Consider the following 14174-nt stretch of genomic DNA (forward strand, 5'->3'; position numbering starts at 1 on the left):
TAGAAACTGGAAGTTATAGTTTCAAAGACTTTGTTAGTCCATTTCTTTTGATATGGACATACAGCGAGGAAAGGTAAGAATATGTAGAGTGAAAGGCCTGCTGGCAGCTCCCAGCCTTTAATCCATAGGTTCCCCATGGTTTCAGCCATAGGGAATGAACTCTTGGTTCCTGTTTCCCCTTCACAGCTGTGGAGAATGGGCTGTTAGCAATCCCAGCAGAAATCGTCCTTTGTTCTGAAGGTGTCCTCCTGGCCTGGCTGCAGGGCTCACATCTGTATATATATAAGTGTGTTATATGTGTATTATGTATGTATATCGATTTATGATTCAGGTTATGGTAGCTAAGATAGGTAAAAATATTAAAAATTAATAGGTGAGCAAGTTAATTAAATCAATATACAAGCATACTCAAAATACAAGTTTACTCTATAGACTCATGTAATATCTAGAGTCTTTTACATTAAAATAATTTTTGTTGTATTTTAGAATACAACAAATATTTTGTAATAATAGGAATATTACAACATGAGTTTTAAAATTAAATCAACATCTGGATATTGGCCCCTTTTTACTCCCTTCCCCAAATCATCTGTATCCTAAGTGTGTGTGCTACACATAAACAATGAAGAAAATTGCAAATTTTTCTCGACAAATAAGTCAGTTTCTGAAATTCATTTCAATTTTTGAGCGGTTGGAAGGACTAATATGATGCAATATCCAGAGACTAGGCACTTCCCTGGGTCCAAAGGAAGCAAGCCTTGGGGACAACCAAATGATCATTCTCACTTATTTTAGTGAGAGCTACATAAAAAGCAACATTTGATTAAAACAAACAACCATGGCGAATTCACTTCATTGCAGTTTCCTTGAAAGCTTTTTAGTCCCTTTGATAATATAAGTGCTTCTTTCTCATCTTTGTTCACCTTTCAATCTTCACTTCTTTATTTCCTCACCATCTTCTCTTTATTTCTTTTCACTTTCTGTATCCTTTACTTTTCTTCTTCTTCTACTGGGCATCTGCTCGTTTTTGCGCAGTGGCCTGTTTAGATGCTGTTGCTGCTGTCCTCCCACTCCAGGGAAATACTGTACAGGTGCAGCCCCCTCCGTCTCACTGTGCCTCTCTTAAGATGCAGTAGTAGACAGCAGAGTCTCTCAGGGTGACCTGGGTCAGGATCAAGGTACTGGACTTCCCGTCTGTGGTGATGATCAGAGACGTCATTCCATGGCTCACATTGCCTTTCAGACCGTGAATCACAAACTCTGGACTCTGGCCGGGAATCTGTCGATACCAGTGTATGTACTCACCTTCACTGATTGTGGGCTGGTTATAGGGCAGAAGCACAGGTTCTTCTTCAGAACTTTCCACTGCATCTGGCTGTGTGGACTTAGCATCACCCATGATACCTGAGAGGTTGAAAAACAATAGATTAGCTCTGGAACGTCAAATCTGGGTGCATCTAAGGTCAGGTTCATAAATAATCTTGAAACTCTCTTCTCTGGTTGTATGTGTCCTTAAGCATTTTCAGGTGTGTTTCACAGGACAACAGAACTGTTACTGGTATTTATTACTTAACTATCCAGAGCCAAAAGGCCAAAGATAAATACTGCATCCCATGACCCTTGGGTTCAATGAACTCCAAATTCCTTACAGCCTGAGAGCTGTGGGGCTCAGTGAATCTTCTGTGAATACTGGATATGATAAACTTCTCACAATAGTGCTCAGATACTCTATAGAAACGCATAGACACTCAAGAACATATAGATGCTAATTCTTTCCACCTGTTTGATAAAATGCAGTGGAAGAAGTAGAAGCAGCAGATACCTGCCCTTTGTTTTAGACCCAGATCACTTATCTAAAGTTAGAAGAATAGTTATTCCTGCCATTGATCTCATAGGTCAGGTAAACCTGGGGTACCAGGCCTCAGAGCTCAGGATCTGTGCCTAATCTTCTATTTAGGGAGGTCCCAGCGACAACACAGCAGCCACCAGCACAACCTCGACCAGGAAGCTCTCAGTGAGTGTTCCCCAGGCAAGCATCAGTAAAGACAGAGCAGTCTCTAGGTTGGGACCCCAGTATTAAACATCAATTTATAAAGAGGGTAAGGAAGTTTTCCCAATGTCTAGCTCTAATTCAGAGGGTTGACAATGAGGTCACTTTCAAGGTTCAAGCTTTAATAGTCTATGTCTAAGTGAGCCTGAATAAGTAAAATTATCCACAAGAAGATTAACCATCCCTCATTTGTGGTACATGGCAAAACCCAACACTGAGCTGGTATAAAATATTCTTTATCCAAGAACTCTATGTTGATCCATAGGCTGTAAGGAGAGAAGAGAATCCTATCCATATTCCCAGCCAGAGCAAGAAAATCTCAGAAGCAATAATATAAAATTTAACTTCCAAAGTTTGAAACTTCCTGCTAGTAACCTTCCCCCGCTAAAAAAAGACAAAACAAAAAACACCAGTTAAAAACTTAACGACACTGTGTGAGAAAATACTTGCAACATATATAACTAAAATAGCTGTATAGTTGTGTAAAACTGCGATGCTTAATCTGATAGAAAAAGTTAAAAGTAGAATCCAGTCTAAGAGCCAGGTAGCCTGGTCCTTGGGACTCCCACAGAGGTTCCTGGAATGATGTCCTAAGCATCTTCCTGATGGACATTGTTGGATGCCTCTAGTCTCGATATAGGAACCAGTGACTTGAATGATACTTATTCCTATTCAACTAGAGACCCGCTTCAACACATATTTTCTCATCTCCACGCCCATGCCGAGGGGTCATATGCTTTGAGGACACTAAGGAGAAAAGAAGGACAATAGGGGAAGAGAAGATTTGGAAAGGGAAATAAAATAAAGACATTTGACAGGAGAGGTGGAGATGACCATAAAGAATTTCCCTGGTTAGTCTCAAAAGTAGTTGTTATTAACAAATGGGATAGAATAAAATAAAAATTATTCATTTTTCTATTATAAGAACTAAGCTTATTGTTTCATATAGCAACAAATAATTGGTCTTTTACATTTAAATTGTTAATCACTTCTCTCTTCTCTTCCAGCGTAGGATGGGCTCTTTGCATTTGGGAAGGGGCTCACTCATGTCTTTGAAGCCCACACTCAGTGTGAGATTTGAAGCACAAGGTGACAAAAGGGATGAAAGTAAGTTTTTTCACAACTCAATGACAACTTGTCCCTCACCCTGGAAGGAGCTTTGCTTTGTTGGTGTCACAGCCCCGTCTTGCGACTGTACCTATGAACTCCTCTACTGAGAACCAGGTTGCATCAGTCAGCAATCTTTCAAGGTTTTTGTTTCAGGCCTAAGGATAAATATCTCACATCTGCTACCTCCCTCCCGTGGCAAGGCTCAGTGAAGGGCTTCCTACCACAATACTCTAAAGACTGAATTTTCTTCAGTCACTTGGAGATTTTCGAACTCTTACTATGGTGGTTTTCTCAAGAAATAGTTCTAAAATCCCCCTGATTCAAATTCCTTTTATTTTGTTTAGGATCTTGTTTTTCCCATGTTTGAAGGCAGTTCCCTAAGGCAGCATTATTCATTGTTTAGCACAGAATTTGGCAGAGACTAAGCACTTAATTATAACTGTTGGGTCAAGGTGTTAATTAATATTTATTGAAAGATATTATATGGAATGACTCTCAAAATCATGCTGAATAAAAACTTCTCATCTTCTTAACAATGAGTGAAACAAAAGTATTCATCGGTAAATATAAATGCAAAATTAGACCTGTGGACAAAACTCAAATAGACAGCACACCAACTCTCACTCCCCGTCCTTCAAAAAAAATCTTTACGATCTAGGACAAGGAAAGCCTGGTTATGTGAATATGGCAGTTTATGGCATGGTTGTCATACAGTCATAATTTGTTAATAAATATTCCAAGTGTATCCATATATGCCAGGTTCTGAAATCGTAATAGTAATTCAAGGTTGGTGTAAATATATAAATGAAAGAAATATTGAGATTGCTTAGAGAAATATGAAGGATAAGAGTCACTATGTTGTCAGTTATGTAATACGAAAGTCAGAACAACGTTACAACTTTTGATCTAATGTTCATTACTGCAGTATTGAGAGAGTTTGGAGAATCCAGACTGAGTCCAGAAACCATAAACATTGTGGATCTTTTTGGTTTTGTTTGTATTTATACAATAGCCTTGTTGGGATATGAATCATTTATCATACAATTCACCCCTTTGAAGCATACAATTCAACGAGTTTTCATATATTCACAAAGTTACACAAACTCAGCACAATCAATTTCACAATGGTACATTTCCCAAAATGAAACCCGTCCCATCAGCCGTTACTCAACATTTTCCCCCATGAAACTCCTTCTAAGTAACTACTGATCTACTTTTTCTCTTTGTCCTTTTGGGCTGTAATAGCAAATTTCGCAGACTGTGTAGCTTATCAACAACAGGAATTGATTTCTCATAGTTCTGGAGGCTGGGAAGTCCAAGATCTAGACACTGGCAGGTTTGGTGTCTAGTGACGGCTTGCTTCTTGGTTCATAGATGGTGCCTTCTTGCTATGTGCTCACATAGTGGATGGGGGAAGGGATCTCTCTGACTCCTTCTATAACAGCACGAATCCTAAAAGCATCACTTCTTAATACCATCACCTTTGATTATTAGGATGCAACTAATAAATATTGGGGAGACACTTACATTCTGACCATAGCAGTCTTTATAGATTTTCTTGTTCTGGAAATTCCTCATAAATGGAATTATACAATTTGTAGCATTTTGGGACTGGCTTTTTTTCACCTAGTTTAGTGTTTGGAGAATTCATCCATGTTGTAGAATGTATCGGTACTGCATTACTTTATAATGCCTAATAATATTCCATTGTGTATATATGTCATTTTTATTCATCATGCACATTTAAGTTGTTTCCACTTTTTGGCTATGAACACTCACAGACTATTTTCTGTATGCACATATGTTTCCATTCTTCCTGGGCATACATGTAAGAGTGGAATTGATTGATCATATGATAACCGTATTTCATGGTTTGAAGTACTTTCAGACCACTCCCATTGTTGGCTGTACCAATTTACAAACTCATGAAAGTGGAAAAAGGATTAATGTCTCCCTATGCTTCCAATTTCTTTCTGATTAATCTAACTTAGTGACTATATTTGTGAAATAGAATTTTCCCGTGATTTTGATAAGGTGACGATGTTTGTAGCATGCACGCTTTACCAGAATGAAGAAGTATTTCTCTTATTTCTGATTTGCTAAAAATTTATTTCTTTATTAGGAATGAGTTTATATTATACTTCAAGTACTTTTGTTTAACTATTGAGATGGTTAAATGATATTTTTATTCATGTGGATCATGATTTTTATTGATTTAAAATGTTTTAAAAAATCTCACAAAACCCCACTTTGGTATGACATATTATCCTTTTATATAATCTGTTCATTTGTTTTGCTACTATTTTGCTTAAAAGTTTTAAATTTATGTTCATTGAGTGAGCTTATCCTATATCAAAAAAAATGTTACTCAGGTTTCGTTTGTAGCCGAAGAATATTTTTTAATCTCTAATGATCATACCCTGGTTTAGTCCAAGCTGCTTTTGGTCATACAGAACTTTCAAAAAATTAATTTTGTCATTATTTATTTGATTCCAGTAAGAGTCTTATATTTATGTATCGAAATCATATTGTGAGCTAGTCTGGCCATGACCATGTTGCTCATGACGGCAAGATGACCCAGAAGACTAGGACCATCTTGCTGAGGTCAGTGCTGGCTGGACTGATGTTCATCTAACTCATTCAGCTGCATCATTGCACCCAGACCTTTCTCCTTCAACAACAAACAGGTCTAGGGCAGTATTGAGAACCTCCTTCTCTAGCTAAAACGGGAGGCTTTATGCACTGGTCAAGGTGTACTGGGAACTGGAGGCCCTTAAAGTTGTCAAACCTTTCAGCCCTTATGTACCCTGGACACATGTCAGTGTGGTTCCTAGAATTCCTCAATGGGTAGAGTCAAAAATTTACTTGAATGTAAAAATGAGTCTCAGATTGAATTATAAAAAAACATAAAAATAAATTTATGTTTATAAAATTTGTTTTTATATAATTATGTATATGTACATACATAAAATACTAAAGTGCCTACTTATATTTGTAAGAACTATTAAAATCAGCATGATTTTGGAAGAGCGCAGAAGTACTTTGCTGAGTCTGCCAGCTGCAAGGAAGAGATGGTGCGGCTGATGATTGACTTATATTTGTAAGAACTATTAAAATCAGCATGATTTTGAAAGAGAAAATAGATTGTTTCAAAGACATTTGGATTTGAAAATTCAGCAATTCAATTGAGAATTAGAAAATTAGTTCTGATTTTCCTAAACTAAATGAGTTCATTCAGTCTAACTATTTAGGAACATTTTGAAAGGCACATGGCGATATATTTTAACCCAAGAAACAAACATAATACCTGGGACTCTGAGGGTTGGTGCTGTTTTATACACCGATCTCAAGTATGAGGCATTTTTTATTGAAAGGAAGTTAATATTACAAAGTCTCAACTGTGCTATCACACACAGTGCCTGCCTCCTTCCTGTCTGTGGTTTATGGGTTTTCCCGAAGCCTCTGAGCAGGTGGCTGCCTTTATGGAGCTGAAGATTTTTGTTAATCTTCCACTATCATTTTTATTTCTGTGGTTGTGAAGAGCACAGAAGTACTTCGCTGAGTCTACCAGTTGCAAGGAAGAGATGGTGAGGCTGATGATTGTTTCTGCCGTTTGCAAGTTCACAGAGTACCGATCCTGCTTTGCATTTGGACTAGAAGAGTGCTGATAAATAAGGAAAACCATCTTTCCATTAGGAGGCTGTTTGTACCAGTATAAATCATAATTACTCCATTTGGATTCATAGGTGCAGTCCATTGTCACAGCATCTCCTTTCTGCCGTGTCACTATAGTCTGAACTTGGGTTACTCTCTTAGTCATGCTGAATCCTATTAAAAAAGAGAACAGGTTTGATCCTCTGAAATGTCTCAGATGGGTCATGAGGAATGGAGTAATTTAAGACACAAGAACAAAGAAAAGAATCACACAGTGTTTCATTTCCCCTCCTCTCTTCCCTCTTAATACCCTTTCTAGTTATATCTTGCCTAGTCCCATCCTTAAGCTCTAAGAGGAAGCTGAGGCCCCATGTTTAAGGCCACACTTACTGAAGCTAAAGGAGACCATGAGTGCCCACAGCAGGCCAGGACAGAGCATGATAGAAAGTCTTCTGGTTGAAATTTGTCTTGTTTCAATTTAGCCCAGAGACCAGCCCTTCTCTGAGTGCCTGAGTGCAGAGTTCTTGGGGTTGTCAGGTGTTTTCATTCCCATACAGGAAGTAAAGATCATATGTAAAATGTTACACTGCTCTAGTCAAAGACTGAATGAAACATCTGCTCCACCACAGACTTCAGCACTGCTTTGATATTTTTCTATAGCAATGCATTTGAAAAATGGCTATGATTTCTAGCAAGGTACAGGAATAAAGTTTGATTATCTTTTTGTTATTGAATTCTTGCTTAATACTATTATAATCAGATACAATATTTTGAATGATTTAAATGTTTTTTTGAAATTGTTAAAAGCTTGTTTTAATTAATTAAGGCTTCTCATCCAAAAAACAGTCAGCTTTGATAAATATTCCAAGCTCATTTGAAAAGAATATGTATTTTGTTGTTTTAGGGTAAAATGTTTTGCATATGTAAATTAGATAAAGAATATTCATTTTGTTGGTGATATTATTTTTATGTTTCTACTGAGAGATGTGTGTTAAAACCTACACTATGATTGTATATTTGTTTATTGTTTTTTTGTAAATCAACAAATTCTACTATTTTAATATCACTAATTCTACAGATTTATGTTTGGAATATTTTGAAGCTATGTTCTGAGATACATTTAAAAATAGAATTGTCCCATCTTCCTGGTAGGTTATGGACCTAATCATTTTGAAATCATTTTGAAAAATCACATTTGAAAGAATCTTTGTTAGAAAAATAGGGTCTTTTCCAACTTCCTTCTTGTACCAAGAAAAAGAATTCACATTCTCTCTGCATAACTGCAGTTGGTAACAGTCCTATCTCTCTCCCAGACACACAGGATAGAGGTTCACTGCACTAAATTTTTTTTTTGGCCACTCACCAATGTTCAGACAGAAAAGATGACTTCCTGGGTCATTTTCAGAATGTACCTTTTCTCTCTTGAGTATCTACAGGAAACTTGAAGAAAACAGAACTGTCATTTTTTCCTTCCCCAACTTGAGATGGATCTAACCAGAAGTCCCTGAACTTACAGTATCAACATCTATGACAAATTTTAGAGAGATAAATTATTAGTAAGAAACGTTCCTTTTCATCAGCTTCCTCAGAATTACACATACAGAGTAAACTCACATGAATAAACATCATGAAAGTTAAAACTCCATGTAGATAAAGTATTGAGAGAAGATAATAAAACACAAGTAAGAATGGTGGTTCACTAAGTCTAACATGGCTCTTACAGTGGTGTCCAGTGATGTTACTTCAAGGAACAGAAATAAGAAGACCTGCAAATAGAAGGTCCTACAATAGACTGTTTTTAACTTAAATATCAAAGTTTTCTTGAAATAATCTTATTGTTTTATGAGCCACTGAAAATCTAACTCCTCGAATTACTGTATTTTGACTTCTACTGAAATTTACCCATCCCTTTTAAAAAGTAAATTAAATATACCACGTAAGGGATTGTAGGAACCTCTCATTTATAGCAAGTCAGCCAGAAGTCCAAGTAGCAACCTAGACTTATGATTGGCATCCTGAGTTGAAGGGCATTCTTGCAACCTCCAATTTGTAGCCTGTGGGTCAGAAGCACAGAGAACAGACTGAGTTTGTGACTGGTGTCTGAAGAGCGGGTGGGAGGCAGGCTTTTAGGACTGAGCCCTTTGGCTGTGGACCTGATATTATTATCTCCAGGTAGATCATGTCTGAATTGAGTTGGATTGTAGGATACCCAGATGGTGTCTAGAGATCTGCTTGGTGTGTGTGGGAAGCCTCCCCAGCCCTAACACACATGTTAAAATTGGGTCCAGGAACGCAGAAAGAACTATCTTCCCCTAAAGATTGAGTTGAGCAGGTATAAAATCTGGAATATTCAAGAGTAATTTAAAAATACCGTCCTTCATATGTCGCTTTTTTTATAGCATACTCCATGAGAAGAAATGTGATGATATCTGAGGAGTGTGGGTTTTACATGTGATCCAGTGTGGTCTCCATGTTAGCCGTGAGGGAGTACTTTGTAGAATGAAGGCAACAGTTTCTTTCCTAGATCTTATCTTACACATGTAAACCACTAACTACTAACAGATATCTGGGCAATGTTTGTAAGTAAGTCTTTTCTGAAAATAGGAGACTAAGCAATTGCCTCATGTAGAGTTCTGTGCTCTTTTTCAGGTTCTTACATCTCTTTTTTACTTTATTTTATTATTTTTATTTTTGTAGTGGGCTCTCTGAAACAACAAAAATATGTTGGAGAGTCTTCTTCCTGTGATAGTGATATGATGAGCACGATTGTTTCAGTTGCTTTCTGGAAGTTCACAGAATATGGGCCCCGTGTTGCATTGGCTTCTGCATTTTTCTGTTAAGAAGTAAGGAGAATCATCTCACCACTGGGAGGCCTTTTTGTAGCAATACAATACATAATATAAAACTAGGTGTCATATGAACAGGCCAGTTCCACAGTCTTACTCTCTCGCTTAGGTGTTGTTGGCTGGGATTGAATGACCTTTTGGACTGGATCCTGTAGACAAAAGAAAACACAGGAGTGATCCCATGAGCTGACTTGTAAAGGGGTAGCCAAGAATTTGTGGAACAGGAGATAAAGTGCTTCCTCTCCCTGTCTTCTTTCTAATTTTCCAGGAGTGTTTGTCTCAGTTGGCCATTGTTCATCTTCTCTGCCCATGCCCACTATCTCCCCTGAATCCTAGACTGTCCTCAGCCTCACGGTCAGCAATTGTCCTTGTCAAGGAAGACAGAGGCCATCAGTGTCCTTAATATGCTGAGAAGAGTCATTCTGGCACCTCTGTTCCTGGGAAAATATCTCCAGCTCTGAGCACGGGACTCGTCTTATTCGTTTTGTGGAAAGTTCCATCTAGAATTGTTGGAGCTGGGCAATGCAGCTGTGTCAGAACAGGAAATTGGTTTGGTAAGGTAGGAATGGGACCAGTTGTCAATAACATGCTGCTCCCCCTTGCAGAGACTGAGTTGAGCTACTAGATGTGTTTAACATGGCCAGTTACCTCTTAATAAAGGTTTCGATTTTTTTTCCCAGAAATTTTTGGCCTTGTAAATTTATTGCCAGATTTAGATTGACATTAAAAAAAAAAATACAATACGCATGTTTTTTATCTCAAATGAAGATAACACATTTTACTTGACAATGCAGATCGGGCTCTGAATTTTTGTACAGGAAGAGATATACATTCTTACAACTTTTTTGTGATAATATTAGAACTCATGCATCCTTTTCTGTCTCCTTTTCCTCTCAATTCTTGTTTTCGAACACTTTCCTATAAAGTATACTCTCTTTCTGATTATTTATGCTTCTTGTAATGATGTAGGGAACATGTCACTAGGACAAAAAGAAAATCCCCATTCTGTTTAGTTTTATTTGCCCTGAGGTCAGCTGTAACAGATGAGTTATTTTTTCCCCACGATTCCAGGTCATTTGCCTGTCTACGAGATTAGGAGAAAGTTATCTTTTTTCAATAATCTCACCTTTGGTTCCTAACACTGTCTGACTAAAAGAAAAATTCCGGAGCCACCGTATCGATTGCTCTCCTGCCACAATTTTATTTAGAGAACCTAGGCTACCTTGAAATGGCCACTTATGGTTAATAATAAAAATTTTGGCTAAAAATCACTGAACACTTAACATGTCTTACAAACTTCATGTACAGATTTTACTTAAGCCTCATCTTTTGGAAAAGGTAAATGTTGTGAGAGATTATTTCTCCCTGCCACCATTTCCTCCTTGTTACAGAAGGGAGATAGAGGCCCAGAAATGTCCATAAGATCACAGAGCTAGTAAACGTAGGACCTGGGGTGTAATGCCTCTTTATTTTGGAGAGTGAACATTAGTTACTACTTATTACCCGCTTTATCTTTCCACACCTCTGCTTCTCTTTCCTTTCTTTTTTATTCCAAATTAAAAAGAAAGAATTATTTAACTATTAAGTTAAAAGAAGTGTTACTGATACCATGAGATCTAGAACATAAACATTTTTATCCACTTCACTTTTTAAAACATTTTTATTCGATATAAGGTACATGAAATAATGTCACATTTCAAGTGTAACATTTAGTGTTTTGACAAATGCATACACCTTTGTAACCACTACACGGATCAATATATAGAATATTTTTATCGCCCTGTGAGTTGTCCTGTGTCCCATTGTAGGCAATGCCATCCTTCCACTCCTAATCCCTGGCAACTACCAACCTGGTTTTTGTTGCCATAGATTGCTTTTGCCTTTTTGGGGGGAATTACATCTGTATGAAATAACTCAATATGTACTCTTTTTGTGTCTAATTTCTTACTTTCAGGATAATGGTTTAAAAATCATCCATATTGACAGATGAGTAAAGAGTTTATTTTTGTTTTTGAGTAGTATTTAATTTTGTGAATATACCAGTTTCTGCATTCATTTACTGACTCTTTGTTCTGGCATTTCCAATCTGCTTTTGAGCTCATTCAATGAATTTTTCAGTTATTATACTCTTCAGGTCTAAGATTTCCATTTGTGGGGTTTTTTTTTTTTTTGTGCTTTTCATTTTTCTGCTGAGATTTTATTTCTTTTTCTTTATTTAGAAAATATTTTCCTTTAATTTTTGAATGTATTTTATTTAGTGTTTTTTGCTCATGTTTATTATAGGTGCTTTAGAATATTTGTTTGCTAAATTCAATAACTTCAGTGATCTCAGTGTCAGTTTCTATTTGTTTTTCCCTTGACTACGAATCACATTTTCTTAGTAATTTTGGGTTGCGTAGTGACAATCCATGATATGTTTCCATTTGTGTATTTTAACTTTCTTGATAAAGGACATTATTTTTCTCTTTTTCATCCTAAATTCTTATATATAAATAAATCAATCAAAACTTGGCGAGCACTTACCACATGCCATTGTTGGGCTGGGTTTAATATAGAACAGTTGAGGGAAGATCTTGGTCATTGCATATCTGAGCAAATTGTTAAGAGAAGGTGTCATGTGGATAATTCAGAGTACCCCAGGCAAAGGTGATAATCAATCGGAATCAGCACAGTGGGAAGAGAAATGAAAGTCAGTTAAAAATGGAAGTGATTCTCAATGACATTTTTGAAAAACACGTTTAAAACTGTTATCGAAAGAAAGAGTTGTCCACTCAACGCTAGTAGAGCCAAAGACTACATACCGAGAAGTGCAGTGGAGAAATATTGTGTATTGTATTATGAATGAAACCACCCAGGAGAACGGGAAGCTCAAAACCCACACTCTGCAATGGTGTGTAAGTTACAGATTATTTAAGGATAAATCACAAGACACTGTGGCAGAAAAGGATGGAGTTGTGCTGGAAGCAGATTGTACGGATGTGAGGAAAGGGTAATATATCATTTTTTTTCAGGTGAAAACGTTCTGTTCTGGTGTTCTTCCTCTGGTTTCATGGGAAAGTAGCCAAGGAGTCATTCCATCTTAGGGCTCAGAAGCAGAAAAACCACTTAGGTCAAGATGATATCTTTAGCCTGCAAGCGGTCCAGACCTTGAGATCATCGATCAGGTCTGGGCTTCTGTCCTCTGCTACCTCTGCAGTTGCTGATTATTGGGGGGAAAAGCTAGGTCTCTGAGGGATATATCTATGCATGTATGTGTGTCTGTGTGTGTTAGTGTGTTGTATATACAGAGAGAGAGAGAGAGAGAGAGAGAGAGAGAGAGAGAGAGAGAGAGAGAAAGAGAGAGAGAGAGAGAGATCTGAGAGGTGGGAGTGAAAGCTAAATTTAATCAAAATCAAGAGGACTCTCGGTTTCAAAACCTTGGAAAAAAATATTGCTAGTGATCTCTCCAGGCAAGTGACCATATTGCCAATGTAATCTTTTACAATCCTGATGCTCCACAAGGAACCAGACAAAAGACTTGATTTTTACTGTTTTTACTGTCTTCATAATGACAAGGTGTAGATACCTAGCAGAGGAAAGAGGTTATTTTGTGTTTTCACACAGAATACATTCACAAAAGTAGTTCACGTATGGAGCTTAAGTTATATTGCAATTCACTCTGGTATCTGAAACTGAAATTTATGTGATTTTCCTCTTAATCTCAGTTACCTACCACACAATTACATAAGTATTACCCAGTAATTATAGAGTTATCAAAAAAAAAAAAGATTAATTAGATGTATTCTTAAGAGCCTGGCCCACAAATTGCACTGTATGTAAAGCAATTACTTTGACTAAAGTCTCTCTTTTTTCATGGATGAGCCTTTGTTAAGTGCTCCAGTGGAGCCGTGTGCTAGGTGAGCATCTGTGGCCCAGCTGCAGGTTTGAGCACAGCCTTTGGAGGCCATGGTATCACTGTGTGTCTACTCCACAGAAGTAGGTGCCTGAATGACTAGGCTGGGAGGCTGTGATGTTCAGGGAGCTTTGCTGCTTGTTTTCATTAAATGTGGCAACTATTTTGTCACGATTCTTCTCTTCTCCACCTTTCTGTAACATCATCAAGAAGATAGGGCCTTCTTCATGCTTCTGAAAATACCAGTGCAGGGAATATGAAGTCTTTGAGGGTTTGCACATGATGGTGACATCTTCTCCCTCTTGGATTATCATGGACTGAGGACTCTGCTGCACTTCTAGGCTTCTCACACCTGATAAGAAACAAGCAAATGCTCATAAGATGCTCAGTCTCATAAAGGAAGGGAGATTTTCTCTCCTTCTACTTTACTCAAAGTATAAACATCACCACATAATCAAAGAATATTTCTCACACTTTTCTTTCTGTCTGGTTCCCAAAAGGGCCCTCCCAAGGACAAAAACACAACCCAGTTGCTGCCCTCAGGGTGCTGTCACCATTATAAGCCTCTCCTAGACTGCTCTGTGTACTCACATGCCAACTGCCACAACAGAGCGCCTGACAG

General features: G+C 37.5%; 2 gene segments (V, D, J or C); both read right to left on the reverse strand.

Moving 5' to 3' along the window:
• Positions 1-6566: 6566 nt before the first annotated feature.
• Positions 6567-7314, reverse strand: LOC107195987. The segment is given in 2 exon segments: positions 6567-6988; positions 7205-7314. Coding segments are annotated over 2 exon segments (471 nt in total).
• Positions 7315-13611: 6297 nt separating this feature from the next.
• LOC102887182 overlaps positions 13612-14174 on the reverse strand; it is a 2373-nt gene continuing 1810 nt past the window's right edge. The window contains 1 exon segment of the V gene segment in view: positions 13612-13904. Coding sequence covers positions 13612-13904 — 293 coding nt within the window.

The sequence above is a fragment of the Pteropus alecto genome, unplaced genomic scaffold, assembly GCF_000325575.1.
Source record: "Pteropus alecto unplaced genomic scaffold, ASM32557v1 scaffold1267, whole genome shotgun sequence".
NCBI lineage: Eukaryota > Metazoa > Chordata > Mammalia > Chiroptera > Pteropodidae > Pteropus > Pteropus alecto.